The following is a 23,431-nucleotide window of genomic DNA, read 5'->3' on the forward strand; positions in this document are numbered from 1 at the left end:
TGGTTAGTGTGGTTTATACCTTGACTGCTGCATTAAGATGCAACTAGTGCAGTTTCAGATGGCAGCCGCCTGCTGAGATTGTATCTGAGAATTGTGGGAAGAGAATCACAGCCTTAAAGTCCCACTGAAGGATGTTGGCCTGAAACGTCGACTGTACTTCTTTCCATAGATGCTACCTGGCCTGCTGAGTTCCTCCAGCAATCTGTGTGTGTTGCACAGTCTTAAAGAACTGTCTCCACAGCAGCATTAAAGGGTTGCCACTGAGGTATACATAAGAACATAAGAATTAGGAGCAGAAGTAGGCCATCTGGCCCATCGAGCCTGCCCTGCCATTCAATAAGATCATGGCTGATCTGTCCGTAAACTCAGCTCCATCTACCTGCCTTTTCCCCATAACCCTTAATTCCCCTACTATGTAAAAACCTATCGAACTGTATCTTAAATATATTTAGTGAAGAAGCCTCAACTGCTTCCCTGGGCAGAGAATTCCACAGATTCACCACTTTCTGGGAAAAACAGTTTCTCCTCATCTCCATCCTAAATCTTCTCCCCTGAATCTTGAGGCAACGTCCCCTAGTTCTAGTCTCACCTACCAATGGAAACTACTTTCCTACTTCTATCTTATCTATCCCTTTCAAAATTTTATATGTTTCTCTAAGATCCCCTCTTATTCTTCCAAATTCCAGAGAGTATAGACCCTGGCAACTGAATCTCTCCCCATAGGTTAACCCCTTTATCCCTGGAATCAACCTGGTGAACCTCCTCTGCACCGCCTCCAACGACAGTATATCCTTCCTCAAGTATGGAGACCAGAACTGCATGCAGTCCTCCAGGTGTGGCCTCACCAGTACCCGGTATAGTTGCAGCATGACCTCCCTGCTCTTGAATTCAATCCCTCTAGCAATGAAGGCCAACATCCCGTTCGCCTTCTTAATAACCTGTTGTACCCGCAAGCCAACTTTTTGCAATTCATGAACAAGCACTCCCAAGTCCCTCTGCACAACAGCATGCTGCAATCTTTCACTATTTAAATAATAATCTGCTCTTCTATTATTCCTTCCAACGTGGATGATCTCGCATTTACCAACATTGTATTCCATCTGCCAGACCTTGGCCCACTCACTTAACCTATCTATATCACTCTGCAGACTCTCCACATCCTGTGTACAATTTGCTTTTCCACTCAGTCTAGTGTCATCAGCAAATTTTGCTACGCTACACTCAGTCCCCTCTTCCAAATTATCAATGTAAATGGTAAAGAGCTGTGGGCCCAGCACCAATCCCTACTGCACCCCACTCACCACCGACTGCCAACCAGAAAAACACCCATTTATACCAACTCTCTGCCTTCTATTGGTTAACCAATCCACTATCCAAGTCAATACACTTCCTCTGACTCCATGCATCCGTATCTTATTTATAAGTCTCTTGTGCGGCACCTTTATCAAACGCCTTCTGGAAATGGTGTGAGTAAACTCAGAGGATGACAGCAACTGTTTTCAGTCTGTGTCGCCACACATCCTACCCAGAATCCTCCTTATAGATCATGCCCTGTATTGTTACCGATTCTGTACCATTTCAGAATACAAGTTCACTACTCACAGTTGAAATGTGCTGTGCACGAACCAGAAAATCTACAATATGCACTGTGAGATCAGTTACAAAATAATATGCATAGCATTGAAAACTCAGGCAATACTCACTGACAACAACGTATTAGGACCATTAATTCACCTCTCTATCTCAAGCTGTATGGAGTTTGCTCTTTATCTGACTGGGAGTTAACAGCAAACTTTGCAGGTTGCAGGCTGCACATTATTGTGTTAGTTTCAGCAAAGCAGAAATGCATAGAAACACAGAAAGCCTACAGCACAATACAGGCCGTTGGGCCCACAAACTGTGCCGAACACGTGCTTACTATAGAAATTACCTAGGGTAACCCATAGCCCTCTATTTTACATGCCACATGTTGATGACATCAGCGTGTGTGCAAATGACTCTGGTAAAGCATTCGTAACAGTTGTAGTGCAGTTACCGTGTTCCCACTTACCTCTCTTTTCTGTTGTGACCACCAAGGCTTCTGCTGCTTCGCCCCACCCTTTACGAGTCTGAGCTGTAATGCGGAAAACGTAACTGCATTCTGGCTTTAGTCCGATAGCTGTATACTGGCGGGCACTTGCATTCAACACATCAATGGTGGCAGTGTTCGTGCTGCTTGTATTTAATCGATACGTCACTTGGTAAGCTGAGAAAAAATGTGGATCAAGTATCAATTAATGCAAAACAGAACAGTATCCTGTGTTCTGCAACATCCTAAAATGATAACTACAACCTATAGATCATACTGTCATAAATTTCAAGGTGATTATGGAGAAGGATAGATCTGGTGTTCAGGTTGAGATACTAAATTGGAGCAAGACCAATTTTGGTGGGATCACAGAAATAATACCAAGTGATGATTGGGATGATTGTTTTCTGGCGAAGGTGTACTTGGTAAGTGGGAGGCCTTCAAAAGTGAAATTTTGAGAGGACAGAGCTTGTATGTTCCTGTCAGAAAAAAAAAATGCAAGGATATCAGTTTTAGTGAACCTTGGTTTTCAATAGTTATTGAGGCCCTGGTTAAGAAAAAGGACATGCACAGCAGGTATAGGTAGGAGGGAGCAAATGAGGTACTTCAGGAGTACAAGAAATTCAGGAGAACACTTAATGAAGGAAATCAGGAAGACCTAAAAGGCATAAGGTTGATCTGGCAGACAAGATGAAGGAGAATCCCAAGGGCTTCTACAGATCTATTAAGAGCAAAAGGATAGCAAGGGACAAAACTGGTCCTCTGGAAGATCAGAGTGGTCATCTAGGCATGGAGCTGAAAGAGATGGGGGGAGGCAAAAGAGCAGTAAGGTCATGGACCGCATTAAGATTACAGAGGAAGAGGTGTTTGCTGTCTTGAGGAAAATTAAGGTGGTTAAATCCCCAGGACCGGACAAAGTGTGGGAGATTAGTGCAGAAATTGCAGGGGTCCTAGCAGAGATATTTAACACATAGTTAGCCACAAGTGAGCAGGCGGAAGACTGGAAGATAGTTAATGCTCTGTTGTTTGAAAGGACCTAAGAATAAGCCAGGAAATTATAGGCCGCTGAGCCTGGTGCTGCAGTGGGTAAGTTTTTGGGAAGTATTCTAAGGGATGGGATATATAAGTATTTGGATAGACAGGGAATAATTAGGGATAGTCAACATGGCATGGTGCATAGTAGGTCATGTCTAACTGATCTTACAGGCTTTTTGAGGAAGTTACGAAGAAAGTTGATGAAGGCAAGGTAGTGGATGTTGTCCACATAGACTTTAGCAAGGCCACTGACAAGGTCCCACGTGGGAAGTTGATCAAGAAGGTTCACTCACGGGGCATTCAAGATGTGGTAATAAATTGGATTAGATATTGGCTTTGTGGGAGAAGCCAGAGAGTGGTAGTAGATGGTTGCCTCTCTGACTGGAGGCCAGTGACTAGTGGTGTGCCACAGGGATTAGTGTGGGTTTATTGCTGTTTGTCATCTATATCAGTGATCTGGATGATAATGTGGTAAATTGGATCAGCAAATTCGCGGATGACACTGAGCTTGGGGGTGTAGTAGACGGCCAGGAAGACTATCAAAGATTGCAGTGGGATCTAGACAGGCTGAGAGAAAGCAGATGGCATTTAATGCAGACAATTGTGAGGAGTTGCACTTTGGGGGTCAGACATGGGTAGGACTTACATGGTGAGTGGTAGGCCACAGAGAGTGTGGTAGAACAGATGAATCTGGGAATACAGATTCATAATTCCTTGAAGTTGGTACCACAGGTAGACAGGGTTGTAAAGAAAGCTTCTGACACATTGGCCTTCATAAACCAAAGTACTGAGTACAGGAGATAGGATGTTGAAGTTGTGCAAGACATTGGTAAGGCCTAATTTGGTCATGGGTTAAGGGTGAAAGGTGAAGTCTTTAAGGGGAACAAGGGGGAATTTCTTCTCTCCAAGGTTGCTGAGAGCATGGAACAAGCTGAAAGTGAATTCATGGATAGTGAAAAAGCCTAATAAATTTATAACAATTATGATATAATGGAACTTGATCTTGTGTTTTTGTATAAAGCAGACAGTTTTATATTGGCTGCTAGTATTACGTCCCAGTTGTTTCATTGACTGTTGCACAAGAACTATGGGGGAGGGGTGGGAGATGGTTACTGAACTAACATTTGTTTTAAGCTTGCAACCCTGAGAAATTTCTCTCCAATCTCTCTGCATTCATTTGTATTTGTTGGCTTTACAGCATGTTAGTTCTTTCATTCAATAAAATCATGAATTTACTATAACTTTTTTTTTCCACATAGGCAAGTGAGACTTGAGAGAATTACTATTTCATATGGATTCATAGCAATACTTTTTTTGCAGTTCCCTGGAATTTTGAAAGTTTTCCATTAGAAAGTTAGTTGTTATATTCAACTTAGATGTAAACCATTCTGCCCAGCAGTGTTTTTGGGGAGCCACAATAGCGTAGTGATTAGCACAATGCTTATTACAGCTCAGGGTACAGAGTTCGATTCCAGTGTCATCTGTAAGGAGTTCATACATCCTACCCATGGAATGCATGAGTTTTCTCTGGGTCCTCCAGTTTCCTGTCACAGTCCAAAGTCATACAGATTGGTAGGGTAATTGGTCATTGTAAATTGCCCTGTGATTAGGCAAAGGTTAAATTGCTGGGCGCTGCAGCTCAAAGGGCCTATTCTGTGCTGTATCTCTAAATAAACAGAATGCGCTCTCTTACAACGTGTATTCAAATAGAGTAGTTATGAAGGGAGAAATAAGAAAAAGTCATGCCCTTGTTATCACATTTCTTTGTTTGGCTTCATTCCATGATACTTTCTCCATGAGTTTTGCATACTCAGAGATAATTAAGGACTACAGTTTGAGTAGCCCTTATCTGAAATGCTTGAGGCTGGAAGTGTTTTGGATTTTGGAATATATAACAGCATAGCTTGGGATCACCATCATTTCAATTTATGTGCTACCGGTAAGTAGTCTTTGTCTTAGATTTGCTCTTCACAGTTACGTACTTAACAGTAAAAATATTACATATTATTAATATATAATATGAGCAGAGTAACAAAAGCACACAGCAAGAGGATACGTGAAACAACTGTTGAACAACAACAAACAATGGCAGGCTTTCAGTCTCCACCTGTGTTTTGATTAAATGGTTACAGTACACTGAATTTGTATTTCGCTTTTTCTAAATTTTTTATACCTTATATAAAACCATCAGCACTGTAGATTTCAATCACAAACAAGAGAAAAGCTGCAGATGCTGGAAATCCGAGCAACACACACAAAATACTGGAGGAGCTCAGCAGGCCAGGCAGCATCTATGAAAAAGAGTACAGTCAATGTTTCAGACTGAGACCCTTTGAGACCTGTCAAGACATTGACTATACTCTTTTCCATTGATGTTACCTGGCCTGCTGAGTTCCTCCAGCAACTTGTGTCTGTTGCTAGCATCGTAGACTTGTCCTGGTGTTAGATTTTCATCAGTGACGCTTTAAAAATGTAATGCCATTATGTAAGGTATAAAAACAATCAGATATCATAGACCTGTTCTGGTGCTAGATATTCATGATCAGCAGATGCTTTAAAATTTTAATGCTGTGCCTTTTCTTAAGTTTCTGCAACTGGCCTGCTGATATTCAATTTTCACTTCATCATGATAGATCTTTTCATGATCAGTTTACTGTTAAGTGGCATATGTTCACACCGACACTGATGACGCACGATCGAGATTTTCACTTTTCACTTTTTACTATGTTTTTCTACCTTTCATATGACAGCTCACTTCTCAGTACTGTCTGTGGTCCGCAGAGATCCGAACATTGCCTGAGAATCTTCTTGTGGAATTTTACATTTGTGATGTCATGTCAGTGCTCAAAAAAAATTTGGATTTCGCAGGTTTTCAGAATTTGGAAATTTGGACAAGAGGTATTCAACCTGAATTGTAATCTTATGTTCTTCCATCACTTCCACTGACCTACACTCCCTGTATCATACTTAGTAAAAAGGCTATTGTGTCCTTATTTACATTTACGCCATGATTCCACCATATTTACCCAGAATGATCCCATTAGGTTCTGTTGGAGGCTGCCAAACTAAACGCACAGATGTTGTTCGAACCTCTGGAAACAGAATCCCCACGGGAGGTCCAGGCACTGAGAAATAAAAATGATTAAAGCATTATTTTTGAAACTTAACCTTTCCACATTAGTTGTATTGATTCAGGACCTCTTTTTATGAATTATACATTGCCCTTGAAAACCAGCTTTCAGTCACTTCTTCAATCAGCTCTTTGCTCTGGTGCTAATTTTCTCTGATTTGCAGGAAGCAATAAATTCTCATATTTTTGCACCAGGTACAGACGATAAAACTGGCTAATGGATCTTTATTGAAACCTATGCTTTATCTTTTCACATCAGAATTTAAAAATAAAATCACGCAATCATTTACGTAATCACGCCCAACATGAGAAGAGGGAGTAAAATACTAACGATGTCAAATTAATACTTCTTTGAAGAAAGTGTACTAAAATGCTATAACTGAATGTAGCTGGTATATAAAAAACAGTTCAATAAGGCAGTAAAAAATTAAAGTACATCTGCTGAATTTTCTTCAAAACAACACATTTCACATCATATACAGAGACAATAAACCTGACTCTGATTCTGATCTCCACAGCCTAACCCAATGTCACCATGACTCCATCCACAACAGCTGAAGCCAGCCACTAGCAACATTATGTTATGACAACTTAATTACTCTACCAACTCACTTTATGCTGTTTTGCTGTCTGATCAATGTTGGCTCTGTCCGCATTGCTTTCACAGAAAATGCTCCAAATTAGTAAATACTTGGACAAGTGTCCAACTGTAAAGTGATGGCAATTATAATTTGATTGACAGCATTATAAATAAAGGTTTATGCTTTTTTTTTTGACTTGGATTGGATTAGTTTAAACCTCAAGCAATGGATGTTAAGACAGTGACAGTAATCAAGAAAACGTCATCACCACTGCTTAGAAATTGCTCCATTTCTGGGCGGCACAACGGTATCGTGGGTAGCCTTAACGTTACTACGGAAGGTTGCAGGACGAGTGAGAATTTCATGTTTGGTATTCACAAAACAGTATTGTTGAGTGACTGTAAAACTGATATTGTACTGGAAATTCTCGTAGTCTTCAGTATGTAGCACAGGCATGGTGATTCATTCCTGAAGGCAGATCTCATGAATGCTCCACAATTCTCCTAGCCACTGGTATGTATTCCTAGTGAAACAAGTGGATGAAACAATAATTGTTGAGGCTGGGAGAGAGAATCAGAAGGATCTGGACAGGTGTCCATGGCAGACATGACATCCATGCAAGGAGACCACAATCCTTTCGGGGTTACAGACATGTTTTTGCCGCGAGTTTTCCAAACAGGCCCTTGTCGGGATACAAATGCACTTTTAGAATACCGGCATTTTAGGGAAGTCACATGTCAGGCAAATGGTCAGCACCACTCTCCTTGCTCCTGTGGGTTGACATCTCTGTTCCTTGGAGCATGGAATTTACATCTTAACATCGTATACGGTAACATATGAGTACTTAGATAATAAATTTACTTTGAACTTTGAATTTCACAAATGCAGCACTGTAGTACAAACTAAGCTGCAGTGGAGATCAGCAACTGGGAATGGTCCTCAGGATAGGATGAGAAGAATGGCCTTGGTCCTGATCTACGCGGGTAGGGAAGGCTGGGGACATATTTGGTGCTTCTTGAAATTATAGAGGTGACAAGCAAACTTTGCAGACTGAATGTTGGTCCTTAAGGCCCTTAATAGTTTAGCAGAACTGGGTTAATGAAGCCTGGCTAATCTGTAAGTAAATGAAAACAGCTGTTTTTCGGAGCAGTGGTGTCAACAAACATTGTGCATTGCACTACAGTTGGAGTGTATCCGAGCAGACAAAAGAGCAAATGAAAAATCCACTGAAAAATGAGGAAACAAGATTCTCAACATCTTTCCTGCAGGTTAATCAAATTTTCAATGGAAGAGTTCTGCTTTTGTAGAGCCGTGTGAATAAGATGTTTATTATCAGACCTCAGCTGATTGGAAAATGAAAATGGAGTTTATAATCATTCATCTGCTTTATTTATCATGGAAAAAATACCAACCATCATCCAGGGTTCTCTTAAGAATGGGTGGGAAGCTTGGCATTCCATCTCCAATTCTGGTAAAAGCAAGGACTTGGATCTCGTACAGCACAAACTTCCCTAAGTCAGTAAGTTGAACAGCGTGTGTAGTGTTGCCTTCAATGGTCTTGAACTTCATAGGAACTTCCAAGTCCTTCTCCTTGTAAAGGACCTATATTCAAATATAGCAAAATGCACACACAGTATGAAAATTAAAAAATATTACATATTCATCTTTTTATAAACTGAAAACAGTATAATTCCAATTTATTGTTCAGAATGCAAACTTAGCATTTTAATCTTTTCCATGAGAAGGTTATGATAGTATAGGAAGATGCCTGCAGATTTTAAGTTGACTTCATTGTGCCTCAATAGATGGAAATTTTTGTGGCCATCAAGATAAAGTCACATGGAACAGATTAAAGGATACAATGCCAATAGTTTCAGTAAAAAGCAACATGATGAAGCACATGGAAACTTAAGACATTGGGACTTTGTTCAGCACTCTGTACAGCATATTCCATTGTTTCAGTCAACATTTCTCATAATACTTGTGCTCTCTCCATGTAATATTGCAGATTTATTTCCGAGGAATCATGGCCATATGGTTGAGAGAGTTTCACAATATTCTCAGAGGCAGAATGTTTGCACGTCTTTTCTGATTGGAAGGTAAGGAGTTATAGAAGGTTGTCTATATCATTCCAAGTTTGCTTGAGAAATGTGCAGACACAGAAAGATACAGGACTGAAACATGCCCTTCAGACCAATCATCCATCCACTTACAGCAATCCTAAATCAATTCTACTCTTTTATTTTCCCATATTCTAATCAACTGTCCCCACATTTCACCATTCACCTACATATTCAGGGCAACTTATATACACACATATATATATATCTTTTATGTTCTTATTGTTATGTTGAATTAAAATGCTTCACTTTTACGAATCTTTAACCATCAGGAGTAATAACAACTTGCCTTATAGCCAAGGACGAGTCCATTACGATTCTGTTGTGGAACCTCATTCCACTTGACCAGGATACTGTTTGAATTGACAGCAAGGGAAGAGACATTTGTTGGTCCTGAGGAAGGAACTAAAGATATAAGGAAGAGAATTATACATGGAGAATTATATATAGTCAGAATGAGGATTTTAATGGGATCACAAGAATTCTAAAACCAGTGACAGAACCTATAAAAATATTAGCTAAAATCACAATAATGGACTCAACCCAGGCAAGAATAAAAGAGTAAAATACTATAAACCAAGGTTATTCCCTGAGTTTTTCCATTCCTGCATTCAACTCTATTTTGAAGTTTTTAATTATATCTTTATTTGAATATCATCCCAGTTATCAATTGTGTTTTTGGAGAATTAAGTTCTTCAGAAGTAAAGATTATATTTTCTTGTTCTGTTTATTAAAACCTACAAGCAACGTTCTGGTTCATCTCCTTTCTACCTCATATGTATCGACCCCAACCACCTCCATAGGGAAAAACAAACTCAAAAATATTTACAAGATCCTGTACTAAATACTAAAATCCCTGGATTTAATGGGGAGCTCTGCCTATATTCCTGGAGCCATGGCAGGCCTTCACTGTGCAATCCTCTCCAATTACTAATTGGGTTTCCCAGAAAATTAAATCCTTCTGAGATTAAATATTTAAAAGGAAAAAAAATAACATGCAATGCTACAAGTCAATAATCATTTTCATTTTTTGCTGAGCCATTGAAAATCATGCTGGTTTACATACTGATTCATTTCACAGCACTTAACATCCATTGTTAGTGCTTATAGACTGTAATCCTAATCCCGACAGTTTTCTAAGACCTGAAAAGACCCGGAATGAAGCAGGTTTCATATATCACAGTGAAACTGATTAAAAGACAGGTTAGCATTGTAGGACAACTTAAAGAAGAACATGAAAGATGGTACAGACACAAGAGACAAGATTAGCTGGGGTTACTTTCTTTAGCTCAGAGGGAACTGAAGAGAGAATTAACAAGCTGAGTAAAGACAATGAAAGACCTCCATAGAGTGAATAGAAGGCGTCCATTTTCCAGAGCAGTGACATCAATAATAAGAGGCAATAGGTTTAAGAAATAAGTAGGATTAGATGTAAAAAACCACACTCACACAAGGGGTGATGAATATGAGAAATTCATTCTCTTAAAGTGGGGAAGGTCAGGGACAAGGGAGCGGCATAGAGAGTGATTCATGTGGAAAGCGGGGTGGGGGGGGGTGGGAGTGAGGGATAGAAAGGTGTGCCTAATGCTAGGATCCCAATGGAGATGGTGGAGGTTGCGGAGAATGATGTGTTGGATATGGAGGCCCGTGGGATGACATGTAAGGACTAGGGTAATCCCATCACAGTTATGATAGAGGTGGGGAAGAGGATGGGGTGAGGGAAGACTTGTGGGAAATGGAGGAGATGTGGGTGAGGGCAACGTCAATGATGGTGGAGGAGATGTGGATGACTGGAGAATAAAGGACTCAAGGCAATTGTGGATTTGGGCTGGAAAGGGTGAAGATTAGTGCAGTAGTTCAGAGTGGGGTGGAGGTAAGTATGAAGGCAAGTCACTGACTTACTTAGAGGATATCCCAAACCACAACTGAGCTGGAGTAACCAAATTATCCAAGGATTACCCAGTGAAAGGACATTAGGGATAATGTGGTCTACAGTAAATTCTGCTGCAATGCTCCAGGCTGCATCACTGTATGGGGGAGCTACTGCACACAACCGAAAGAAGCAGCAGAGGGCTGTAAATTTAGTTGGCTCCATCTTGGGTACGAGCCTATAAAGTACCCAGGACATCTTCAAGGAGTGGTGTCTCAGAAAGGCAGCGTCCATTATTAAGGACCTCCAGCACCCAGGGCATGCCCTTTGCTCGCTGTTGCCAATGGGTAGGAGGTACAGAAGCCTGAAGGCACACACTCAGTGATTCAGTAACGGTTTCTTCCCCTCTGCCATCTGATTCATAAATGGATGTTGAAGCTTTGGATACTACCTCATTTTTAAAAATATATAGTATTTCTGCTTTTTGCATGATTTTTAATCTTTTCAATATACATATACTGTAATTGATTTAGTTATTTATTATTATTATTGTTATTTTATTTTGTTTGTTTTTCTTCTATATTATGTATTGCATTGAACTGCTGCTGCTGGGTTCACAAATTTCACGTCACATGCCAGTGATAATAAACCTGATTCTGATTCTGAGTAAAGTTAAATCACTTTAGAGTACGAGGAAGTCAGGAGGATCTGCTCCATTTTCTGGAGGGTCACCATGATTTTCTCCAGGTAAATACAGATTTTCGATTATGCTAAAGATAATGATGAGGCACTAAAAATGACAGCATTGAGCAATTAATTTTCTAAGCAGCAAAATATGATAAATTTGAGGCAACACATATAAAATGCTGGAGCAACTCAGGTTTGTTGAAGGGTTTCAGCCTGAAACGTTGACTATCTATTCTTTGGGCCAGATGGCCTACTCCAGCTCCTATTTCTTACGTTCTTCTGTTCTCTTCATGGATGCCGCCAAACTTACCAAGTTCCTCCAGCATTTTGTGTGTGTTGTTCTGGATTTCCAGCATTTGCAGAATATCTTCTGTCCAAAAATTTAAGGCAATGGCTGAGAAGCTGGGAAGCAAGGTTGGCCTAAATATGTCTTTGTCAGCTGAAATAAAGAACTTTTTTTCTTTGCCAACCTTATGATTCTAGAAAAAGCAGAAATGTTGGCTCATTTTCTTAGAGTATTAGAGCACTGTAACATGCATGCTAATCCAGCCAGAGAACTAACCTGAGGCCTCTTTACTTCAAGTAGTTCCACTAGTTGCTGCTTAAACAAAAGAACTTTCAGCAAGACCTCGTGTTTTGAAAGTTAATTTTAGCAACAAAGTCAATTTTCAGAAAAGTTAGACTGCAGGAAGCCATATTAAAGAGCGTTCTTCCTGCAGAAGGGGACGATGCGAGAGTATGGTCCTCTGGTATGTGAGGTGCCCCTTTGAAGTGATAGCAGTTTCTTCCTCCACAAGTGACGTTTCCTCAATTGACAGCCTTGAATTAAAATTGTAGGAATTGCAGATTTTTGTTTTGGTCTTGCAAGATGAGTTATGTGTAGCAGATTCATAAGAGGTTTTACTTAAATCAACAAGCTGCCTCAACCACTGTATACTGCACATTATGCAACATAAACTGCTCATATTAAATACTAAATTAAATTTGTATTCTAAACTAATTACATTTAAATACTAAATATAATAAATCTAAACAAGTTATAATAAACCTAAACAGAAAGGTAAATGGATAACATTTTCAGCTGCTTCAATGTTACAGTGGTGCTAGAAAATTTGTGAACCCTGTAGAATTTTCTCTATTTCTGCATAAATATGACCTGAAATGTGATCAAATTTTCACGTAATTCCTAAAACTAGACGAAGAGAACCCAATCAAATAAATAACACAAAATATCATACTTGTTCATTTATTTATTGCGAAAAATGATGCAATATTACATGTATTTGTTGGAAAAAGTATGTGAACCTTTGCTTTCTGTAACTGGTGTGACCCCCTTGTACAGTAATAACTTCAGCCAACCATTTCCAGTAACTGTTGATCAGTCCTACACATCGGTTAGGAAGAATTTTAGGCCATTCCTCCTTGCAAAAGTGCTTCAACTCTGGGATGTTGGTGGGCTTCCTTGCATGAATGCTTGCTTCAGGTCCTTCCACAACATTTCTATAGGATTAAGGTCAGGACTTTAACTTGGCCATTCCAAAACACAAATTTTCTTCTTTTTAAACCACTTTTTTGTTGATTTACTCTTGTCTTTTGGATCATTGCCCTGTTGCATTATCTAACTTCTATTACACTTCACGTGAGGGTCTCCTACCCTGATAGTCTCCTGTAAAATATCTTGATACAATTTTGAATTCATTGTACCCTCAACGATTGCAAGCTGTCCAGGCCCTGAGGCAGCAAAGCAGTCACGAACCATGATGCTCCTTCCATCATGCTTCACAGCTGGGATGACGTTTTGGTGTTGGTGTGCAATGTCCCTTTTCCTCCAAACATAACAATGTGTACTTCTGCCAGAAAGTTCAACTTTTGTCTCATCTGTGCACAGAACATTGTCCCGGAAACATTGTAGAACATCCAGATGGTCTTTTGCAAACTTGAAATGAGCAGCAATGTTTTTTTTTTGGAGAGCAGTGGTTTCCTCCATGGTGTCCTTCCATGAACACCATTTTTGTTCCGTGTTTGTCTTATAGTGGATACATGAACAAAGACTTCAGCAAGCTCTGGCGATATCTGCAGATCTTTTTTTTTAAATTTTTTTTTTAAATTAGTTTTTCAAAACATTTTACAAAGTTAAAAACCCCAAATCCCAATGAGGAGCATTAATACAGTGCAAGATTAAGCATACAATAACAATATGCTACAAAGGAAGAGAATTTAACAAAAAAGCACCTAAATTAAGGACAAGTGATCTGCAGATCTTTTGCTGTTACCCTTGGGTTCTTTTTCATCTCCTTCAGCGTTGCACATTGTGCTCCTGGTACGACTTTTGCAGGCTGCCCACTCTGAGGAAGAGTAGCAACAGTATTGAGTCTGCTCCATTTGAAGACAAGTTCTCTTACTCTGGACTGATGAACACGCTGGTCGTTAGAAATGTTTTTGTAGCCTTTTCCAGCTTCATGCATCTCTACAATTCTTTTTCTAAGGTCCTCTGAAAGTTGTTTTGATTGAGGCATGGTGCACATGAACAGATCTTTCTCGAGGAGAGCAGGCTCTGTCAGTAATCTTTGTGCGTCTTTTTTTTATAGGGCAGGGCACCTCTACATCTCATACCTCTAATCTCATCTCACTGACTGGAACACCTGACTCCAAATAGCTTTTGATGAAGGCATTACCCCAGAGGTCACATACTTTTTCCAACAAATACATGTAATATTGCATCATCTTTCTCAATAAATAAATGAGTAAGTATAATGCTTTTTGTGTTATTTATTTAATTGGGTTCTCTTTATCTAGTTTTAGGACTTAGGTGAAGAATTGATCACATTTTACCTCATATTTATGCAGAAATAGACAAAATTCTATAGGATTCACACTTTTCTAGCATCACTGAATATATCAAACCAAAGATTTGATTATTGACTGCAGGAGGAGGAAACCAGAGGTCTATGAGCCAATCCTCAGCAGATCAGAGGTGAAGAGGGTCAGTAACTTTATATTCCTTTGGTGTTAGTATTTCAGAGGATCTGTCCTAGGCCAAGTGCCATTACAAAGAAGACACGGCAGTACCTCTACTTTCCTCAATGTTTGAGAAGATTTGGCATGTCATCACAAACCTTAACTAACTTCTACAGATGCACAGAGGAGAGAATACTGACTGGTTGCATCATGGTCTGATATGGAAACACCAGTGCCTCTGAATCAGGAGTGCAGGGCAAGCTGGAGCACACCCGGCACGTCGTTAAGAAAAAAGCCGAACTAAACAATCTAATTAATTAGGTGCCGCCCAGGGTGATTTGAGTATCTCAGAAACTGCTGATCTCAATAGACAATAGATGCAGGAGTAGGCTATTCGGGCCTTCGAGCCAGCACCCCCATTCAATGTGATCATGGCTGATCATCCACAATCAGTAACCCGTTCCTGCCCTCTCCCCATATCCCTTGACCCCGCTATATATAAGAGCTCTATCTAACTCTTTCATGAAAGTATCCAGAGACTTGGCCTCCACTGCCTTCTGAGGCAGAGCATTCCATTGATCCACAACTCTCTGGGTGAAAAAGTTTTTCTTCAACTCTGTTCTAAATGGCCTACCCCTTATTCTTAAACTGTGGCCTCTGGTTCTGGACTTCCCCAACATCGGGAACATGTTTCCTGCCTCTAGCGTGTCCAATCCCTTAATAATCTTATATGTTTCAATCAGATCCCCTCTCATCCTTCTAAATTCCAGTGTATACAAGCCCAGTCGCTCCAATCTTTCAACATATGACAGTCCCGCCATCCCGGGAATTAACCTCGTGAACCTATGCTGCACTCCCTCAATAGCAAGAATGTCCTTCCTCAAATTTGGAGACCAAAACTGAACACAATACTCCAGGTGTGGTCTCACTGGGGCCCTGTACAACTGCAGAAGGACCTCTTTGCTCCTATACTCAACTCCCCTTGTTATGAAGGCCAACATGCCATTAGCTTTCTTCACTGCCTGCTGTACGTGCATGCTTACTTTCAGTGACTGATGATCAAGGACACCTAGATCTCGTTGTACTCCCCCTTTTCCTAACTTGACACCATTCAGATAGTAAGATCTCCTGGGATTTTTATGCATAACAGACTCTGGAGTTTACAAAGAATGTGCCAAAAACAAAAAAAAATCCAGTGAGCGGCTGTTCTGTGAGCGAAAACATCTTGTTAAACCCACTCGCTGGATTTTTTTTTTGTTTTTGGTACCATTCTTTGTAAACTCCAGAGTCTATTGTGCGTAAAAATCCAAGGAGATCAGCAGTTTCTGAGATACTCAAATCGCCCTGGGTGTCACCTAATTAATTAGCTTGTTTAGTTCGGCTGTTTTCTTAAAGATGTGCCGGGTGTGCTCCGGCTAGCATTGTATCCCTGATCTCCAGGAATGGAAAAGTCTAAAAGAAGTAGTGAATACAGCCAGTCCATCACTGAGCACATCTATAAGGAGTGCTGTCGCAGGAAAGCAGCATCTACCATAAAGAACATCCAGGCCATATTCTCTTCTCACCTTAGGTCCAACACCACCATGATCAGGAACAGTTTTTACCTCTCAACCATCAGGCTCCTGAACCAGAGTGGACAACTCACCCCAGCACTAACAAGAGAAAATCTGCAGATGCTGGAAATTCAAGCAACACACACAAAATGCTGGTGGCTGGAGGAACTCAACAAGCCAGGCAGCATCTATGCAAGTACAGTCGACATCTCATCCTGAAACATCGACAGTACTTCTTTCCATAGATGCTGAGTTCCTCCAGCAGTTTGTGTGTGTCACCCCAACACTGAACTGTTTTCACAACCTATAGACTCACTTTCAAGGACTCTGCAACTCATATTCTCAATATCATTTATTACTTATTTATTATATCATTTTTCTTTTTTCTTTTTGTATTTGCACAATTTGTCGTCTTTTCCACAATTTGTTTGTCTTTGTGAGTAGTTTTTTACTGATTCTATTGTATTCTTTGTATCTACTCTGAATGCCTGTTAAGAATATGAATCTCAGGATAATAAATGGTGACATATATATACTTTGATAACAAATTTACTTTTAACTTTGATCTTTAAATTTTGTTACACTTCACAGCAAATCATATCTTTCATAATCAAAAATACTGCGTAGAGAACTTATATACCTGCTGATAGTAAAAGATATAGTGCCAATGAAGCATTTTTATGAGTAACTCTGCACAAGTATGTAACTTATATTATCTAAAGCTCTGAAACAAGAGTAGACTAAGTGCCTGCAACAAAATACTTTGGAGATGTCATTACTGTCTCAGTGAAGGATCGTCTACATTGCAGTTTTCATTAAAAATGGAACACCACGTATCAACTATCAACCTTTCAGCACATCAATAATACTACATTTTTATTACTTGTTGAAATTAAAAGGCCTTCCTATTGTTTTCAGCTTTGTTTGCATCTGTAGGGAGCTTCACATAAAGGAAAAGTTGCCATTAGCTTTGGATTGAAGAGAACAGGTAGATTTGCAACTGTACCAGATATTTAATAGTGAGGGAATAACATGAACCTGCCACATTGCTAGGATTAGAATTAAGGAATTCCTTTTAGAATTCATACAATCAATACTATTGATTTGCGTGGTTCTTAAAAATCTTTTCACCATTTGATTGAAAACAACTGGATAAGAAATTCAATCAGTATTGGTACAAGAATAAAATAGAAAGGGGAAGGAGAGAGTGAAGGGGGTAAATATACTCAGGAGGAGAAGGGGGAAGGTTTAGCTCAAGAGAAACATCAAGGATGATTTGTGATGACAAGAAAGTGCCTTGTAAACTTCCCTTGATTATCAAATATTCATTATTAAAGATAAAAATTTGCTTTATTTGTCACGTTTATCGAACAACCAATGAAACGCATTGTTTGCATCAAATCAAATCAGTGAGGGTTGTGCTGGGCAGCCCACCAGTGTAGCAACACTTCAGCTGCCAGTTAGCATGCCCACAACTCACTAATCCTAACCCTTACATCTTTGAAATGCAGGAGGAAACTGGAGCACCTGGAGGAAACTTGCGTAATCACGGGGAGAACGTACAAACTCCTCACAGACAGCAGCGGGAACTGAATCCCCATTAGTCACCGCTGGTGGCTGTAAAAGCATTATGCTAACTGCTATGCTGACCCGTTATATCTGAGATTAGGCGGTGTGGCTCTAAGGACCAGAAGGGCCTATTCTGTGCTGTATCTCCAAATAAAAAACAAATAAGCCAGTCACACGTATTTATCCATTTTTTTTTACAAGTCATCACAGGACATGCTTTCAAATTTTACTCCTGATTGCTTTTTAGAATTTTTATAAAAATTGCTTGCGCTGTTTTTTAGTTGTGGGGCCAAGGTTAAAGAACTTTGTGGAGAGAAGGGGTAATCGAACTTCTGACTTTATCAACTTGGATCCCATTGTTGCCCAAATTGCCTCCAGTGACCAACTGCATCTTCTCGTCCCTGCCTTCACCAACAGCAGAGCAGTTTAGTGGGTGGTGGCTGGATACTGAGTCATACATTATGGAACCGTGAGAGATACAGCATGGCAAAAGGCCCTTTGGCTCACTGAGTCCGTGCTGGCCATTTATCAAGGATCAAGATCAGGATTAACTTTATTTGCCATATACTGTACATTCACATATATTAGGAATTTATTGTGGGGTATTGGTGCAAAAAAACAACAGCCTTCAACAATTATAACAAATTTTATAAAGTTATAAGCACAGATATGGACAATAATTGCATAAATACAACGCAAACTCACTGTAGAAAGTGGTTTAAAGTGTTTCTAGTTCAGTGACTGAGGTAATAGATAGGGGGCGGGTACCAACTAGAATGGTTGAACAGATTAATTCCCAGGGATAAGAAATTTTTAAGATGGTTTTAATAGCCCAATAGCACTTTCCAGAAGGTAGCTTTTAGAAAATAAGTGCTTTCCTGGGTTGGTAGTGTCCACAAAGACTTTTTCTTTGTCCTGGACACATACAAATCCTGCGGTAATGGTACACTCCAGACAGAGGCCTTTCCTGCTGTCCTGACCATTCACTGTAGCTTTCGTATGTTGAGACAACGCTGCACCAAACCAGACAGTAATGGCTGATGTGAGGACGCTCTCTCGGATGACAGTGTAGAATTGCACCAGTATGTTCTGGGGAAGATAGAATTTTACCAATCAACACAAGAAGAACATCTTCTGCTGAGCTTTTTTGCTAATGAAGGTGATGTGGTTCTCCCATGCGAGATCCTGTGATGCCCAGGAACCTGAATGTTGAAACAGTGCTGACTGTAGCGCTGTTGATGATGAGTGGGTGGAAAGGAAACACACTTCTCCTGAAGTCGATATGCATGTTCGTGGTTTTGAGGGCATCAGCTGCAAATTGTTGTGATTGTACCAGGACTAATTTATAGTAATTCCTTCTTTTTACTGTCCCCACATTCTTATCACCTCCTCAAATCTCACCTCTCACCCACACACATGGGCCATTTGACTGTGGTCAATTAATCTACCAACCCACACTTTCTTTGGGATGTGGGAGGAAACTGGAGCACATGGAAAAAACTCAGTCCGAGGAAGAACGTGCAAACTCTACACAGACAGCATCTGAGGTTAGGTGTCTGGTGCTGTGAAGCAGTAGTTCTTCTAGATATGCCCCTGTGCCATCTTGAGGGGATGACAAGGAAATCTTCGGTGAAGAGACTCAACTGGGAATTTGGGAAATTTAATTATTCTAGACCATAGGCCAAGAGGTAAGATCTACATGCCCAAGACGGGGCAGTTCTGATACATTTGATGCTAATGGAGGCAAGATATTTACAAAGCAAACACAGTAACAGCATTAAGTTTATGGATCCTTCAAACTTCTCCACAGCTCTGGCAAAACCATTAGATGTGAAAACATGAATGAAACCCAAAAGCTGCATTAGCTGATTTGAAGAAAAAGAAAATATCCAGATATCAGGATTCATAAATCACCATAGCCTTGTTCCATCTGCTTAGCTGCTGGTGAATGTTTCTTGAATGGGAATAGTTATTTCTGCTATCTTTCTGCAAATTAAGATTCACTTCCTTTTCTGATGAATGGTCTCTGTCCTGAATTATTAACTCTGTTCCTGTTTCCATAGATACCACCTTGTGTTCAACAATTATTTCCGTGATTTTCTGCATTTATCTCAGATTTCCAGTGTATGCAGCTATTTTTGATTTTCATTTAATGGAGATGGTAATCGTTACCTTGAACGGTATGGCACAGCATGGCACAGCACACCTGAGCCAACCATAATGTCAATTCAAATTGCAAATCTGCTTGCACATAGTTTATATCCCTCAATCCCCCACCTGTTCATGCACTGTCTTAGTGCCTCTTACACATTGCTATGGCCTCTGCTTTTTCCACTTCCTTGGCAGTGCATTCTAGGTACTTAACACTGAGTAAAAAAAAAACCTGCTTTGTAAATCTTTTTTAAACTTTTCCCTTCTCACCTTAAATCTACACCCTCTAGATTTGGCATGTGCACCCTGGGGAAAAGACTCTGTGTGTGCCTCTCGGCGTTTTATATAACTGGAATTGGAATTTGTTTATATTGTCACGTGTGCCGAGGTACAATGAAAAAGCCTGTCTTCTCTACTGTTCATACTGATCAACGTGCACAGCACATTGTGGCAGAACAAAGTTAAACAATAACAATACAAAATAAACTGTAACAGCTACAGAGAAACTGCAGTGCTCGTACTGTAAACACAAAGAACAAGATATTAAAGAAACAGAATGTGAAGTCAAGAGTCCATTTTTATCATACCAGGGAACCACTTAATAGACTTATAGGGTCTATTAATAGGGTTAACTGTGTCCTTGAACCATGTGGTGCACGCTTTTGTACTTTCTGTCCAGTGGAAGGGGAGGGGGGACGTCCAGGGTTGTTAGGGTCAGATTATGCTAGTTGCTTTACTGAGGCAGTAAGAAGTGTAGGTAGAGTTCAGCAAGGGGGGCTGGCTTCCGTGATGTGCTGAATTGCGTTCAAAACTCTCTCCAGCTTCTTGCACCACATGCAGAGCGTTGCCATACCAAGTTCTTATACACCCACAGAGGATGCTCTCTATGGTATATTGCTAACAATTGGTTATATACTTCTATCAGGTCATCCTCACCTTCTGGCATTCCAGAGAAAATAATTCAAGTTTGTCTAACCTCTCCTTTTAGCTCATATCCTATAATCCAGACATTATCCTGGGGGAACCTCTTCCCCACTTTCTCCAAAGCTTCACTTCCTTTCTATAATGGAGTGACCATAACTACAAAAGTGGCCTAACTAAAATTTATAGAGCGGTAAAATGACTATCCACTTGTTGTCACTTTCAGAGATCTATGGATTTGCATCTGACGATCCCTCTGAACATCAATATTCATAAGGGTCCTGCCATTTACAGCATACTTTCCCCTTAGCTTTGATCTCCTCACACTTCTGACACCATCTGACATCTCCCTGCCCATATTCCTCGCCGGTCTATATTCTGCTGAATCCTTTGTCAACAGTTCACACTAATTGCAAATCTACCAATTTTGGTATCATCTACAAATTTAATAAACAGTCCACCTATATTTTCATCTATCATTTATGAGAATCAGAATCAGGTTTACTATCACTGGCATGTCATGAAATTTGTTAACTTCATGGCAGCGGTACAATGAAATTCATGATAAATATAGAAAATAAACAAATTACAGTAAATAGATATATATGATAGATGAATTAAAAATAAGTGCAAAAACAGAAATAATGATAAAAAAGTGAGGTAATATTCAATGTCTATTTAGAAATCAGATGGCAGAGGGGAAGAAGCTGTTCCTGAATCGCTGAGTGTGTGCCTTCAGGCTTCTGTACCTCCTTCCTGATGGTAATGAGAAGAGGGCATGCCCTGGGTGGTGGGGTCCTTCATAATGGATGCCACCTTTCTGAGGCACCACTCCTTGAAGATGCCTTGGATTCTACGGAGGCTAGTACCTAGGATGGAGCCGACTAATTTTACAACTTTCTGTAGCTTCTTTTGATCCTGTGCAGTAGCACAGCCCCGTTCCCTCCGTGTCCCCCATACCAGACAGTGATGCAGCCTGTTAGAATGCTCTCCATGGTAAATCTGTAGAAGTTTACCAAGTGTTTTAGGTATCAAACTATCTTAAGGGAGTGATGTCTCAGAAAGACAGCATCCATTATTAAAGACCTCCAGCACCCAGGGCATGCCCTTTTCTCACTGTTACCATCAAGTGGGAGGTACAGAAGCCTGAAGGCACACACTCAGTGATTCAGGAACTGTCATAATGGGGAGGCGAAGGGAGAGGACCCAAAAGCAAGACATAGACACTGAACTCCCAGGAACAGGACTAGGCATGAGAAGGAAACAAGGGAAGTGAGGAAGAAAGGATGCTGGACATGACACCGGCCCCGGACGAGACAAGCTATCCAGGCCTGGGCTAGGACTTGACAAGGATAGCAGAACCAGGACATGGAACTGGGAACTAGGAGCCTGGGCTTGGACTCCGAGCCAGAGACTGGACAAGGACCCAGAACCTGGGTCTTGACTCAGGCTCGGACTCCAGAACCAGGTGAGGACAAGACGTGGCTATAGGATGAGGAGAGGCACAAGAGTGGACAAGGAAGCCCCGGCACAGCATGAGGGAATCGCAGCACCAGGCTGGGCAAGGTACTCCTGGGCTGGGCAAGGCACATTGACAAGACGAGAACACAGAGCCCTGGGTCGAGGGAGAACAGGAACGCAGAACACAGAGCCGAGGGAGAGACAGGAACATGGAACACCGAGCCAAGACCCCTCCTTGGGTACAGGACGTAGGGCTGGGACTCATTATACAGAACGCTGTACACGATGAGACAGTTCCCAACGCTAGGTAGCAGCAAAACAGCCAGAACTACCTAGTAAAGGTGTGGACACGGAGAGGCAGTTCCCAACACTAGGTAGCAGCAAAACAGCCAGAACTACCTAGCAAAGGCGTGGACACGGAGAGACAGTTCCCAACACTAGGTAGTGGCAAAACAGCCAGAACTACCTAGCAAAGGCATGGACACAGACAGACAGTTCCAAACAGGGAGAGGCTCCAGACACAGGTTGCAGGCAGGGCTCCGGAGGGAAGGAAGGGAACAGTACAGCCTCAGGGTAACGGCAATGACGGCCTGACTTACCAACTGAGGCAAGGACCGGGAGGAACAAATCCCACCGTAGGGTAACAGCAAGGACGGCCTGACTTACCCCATGGAGGTGAAGACAGGATACCGACAGGACAAACCCACACAGAGGCACGGCCATGATACTGAAAAAACAAACTCCACAGAGACAAGGACAGGATACTGACAAGACAAACCAGCAACCAGCCTTGAACCCAGGGCCACTTATATTCCTGGCCCCAAGATGAGAATCAGGTGCCTACAATTAAGCCCAAATGAGACAAGGGAACACCGGACGACCCGGAGTCTGGAGTCCACGGATCAAACTGTGATCCAGAACGTGGATTACACGAACCGGGCCGTGACAGGAACAGCTTCTTCCCCACTGCCATCCGAATCCTAAAAGGACATTGAACCCGTGAACACTACCTCACTTTTTATTATACAGTATTTCTGTTTTTGCACATTTTTAATAATCTATTCAATATATGTAACTGATTTACTTGTTTATTTATTATGTTTTATTTTATTTATTATTATTTTTTTCTCTCTCTACTAGATTATGTATTGCATTGAACTGCTGCTGCTAAGTTAACAAATTTCACATCACATGCCAGTGATAATAAACCTGATTCTGAAAAAATCTCTTTAAAGTCCAAATGAAATATAGCCACTGTCTTGCCTTCTTTATAGCTGCATTGATATGTTGAGACCAGGTTAGAAGCTCAGAGATCTTGACACCCAGG

The 23,431-nt window shown here is 40.8% G+C and overlaps 1 protein-coding gene across 4 annotated transcripts in view; it reads right to left on the bottom strand.

Annotated features, from left to right (window-relative positions):
• LOC140714669 (protein sidekick-2-like) overlaps window positions 1-23,431 on the bottom strand; it is a 919,455-nt gene that overhangs the window by 194,135 nt on the left and 701,889 nt on the right. For all 4 annotated transcript variants that reach the window (XM_073026119.1, XM_073026118.1, XM_073026117.1 and 1 more), the window contains 4 exons: window positions 9,224-9,339; window positions 8,227-8,416; window positions 6,130-6,228; window positions 2,051-2,245 (listed from right to left, as the gene is read on the bottom strand). In XM_073026119.1, the coding sequence (XP_072882220.1) occupies window positions 2,051-2,245; window positions 6,130-6,228; window positions 8,227-8,416; window positions 9,224-9,339 (600 nt within the window). The remainder of the gene's footprint in view (window positions 1-2,050; window positions 2,246-6,129; window positions 6,229-8,226; window positions 8,417-9,223; window positions 9,340-23,431) is intronic.

The sequence above is a fragment of the Hemitrygon akajei genome, chromosome 22 (assembly GCF_048418815.1).
Source record: "Hemitrygon akajei chromosome 22, sHemAka1.3, whole genome shotgun sequence".
In the NCBI taxonomy this organism is placed as follows: Eukaryota; Metazoa; Chordata; class Chondrichthyes; order Myliobatiformes; family Dasyatidae; genus Hemitrygon; species Hemitrygon akajei.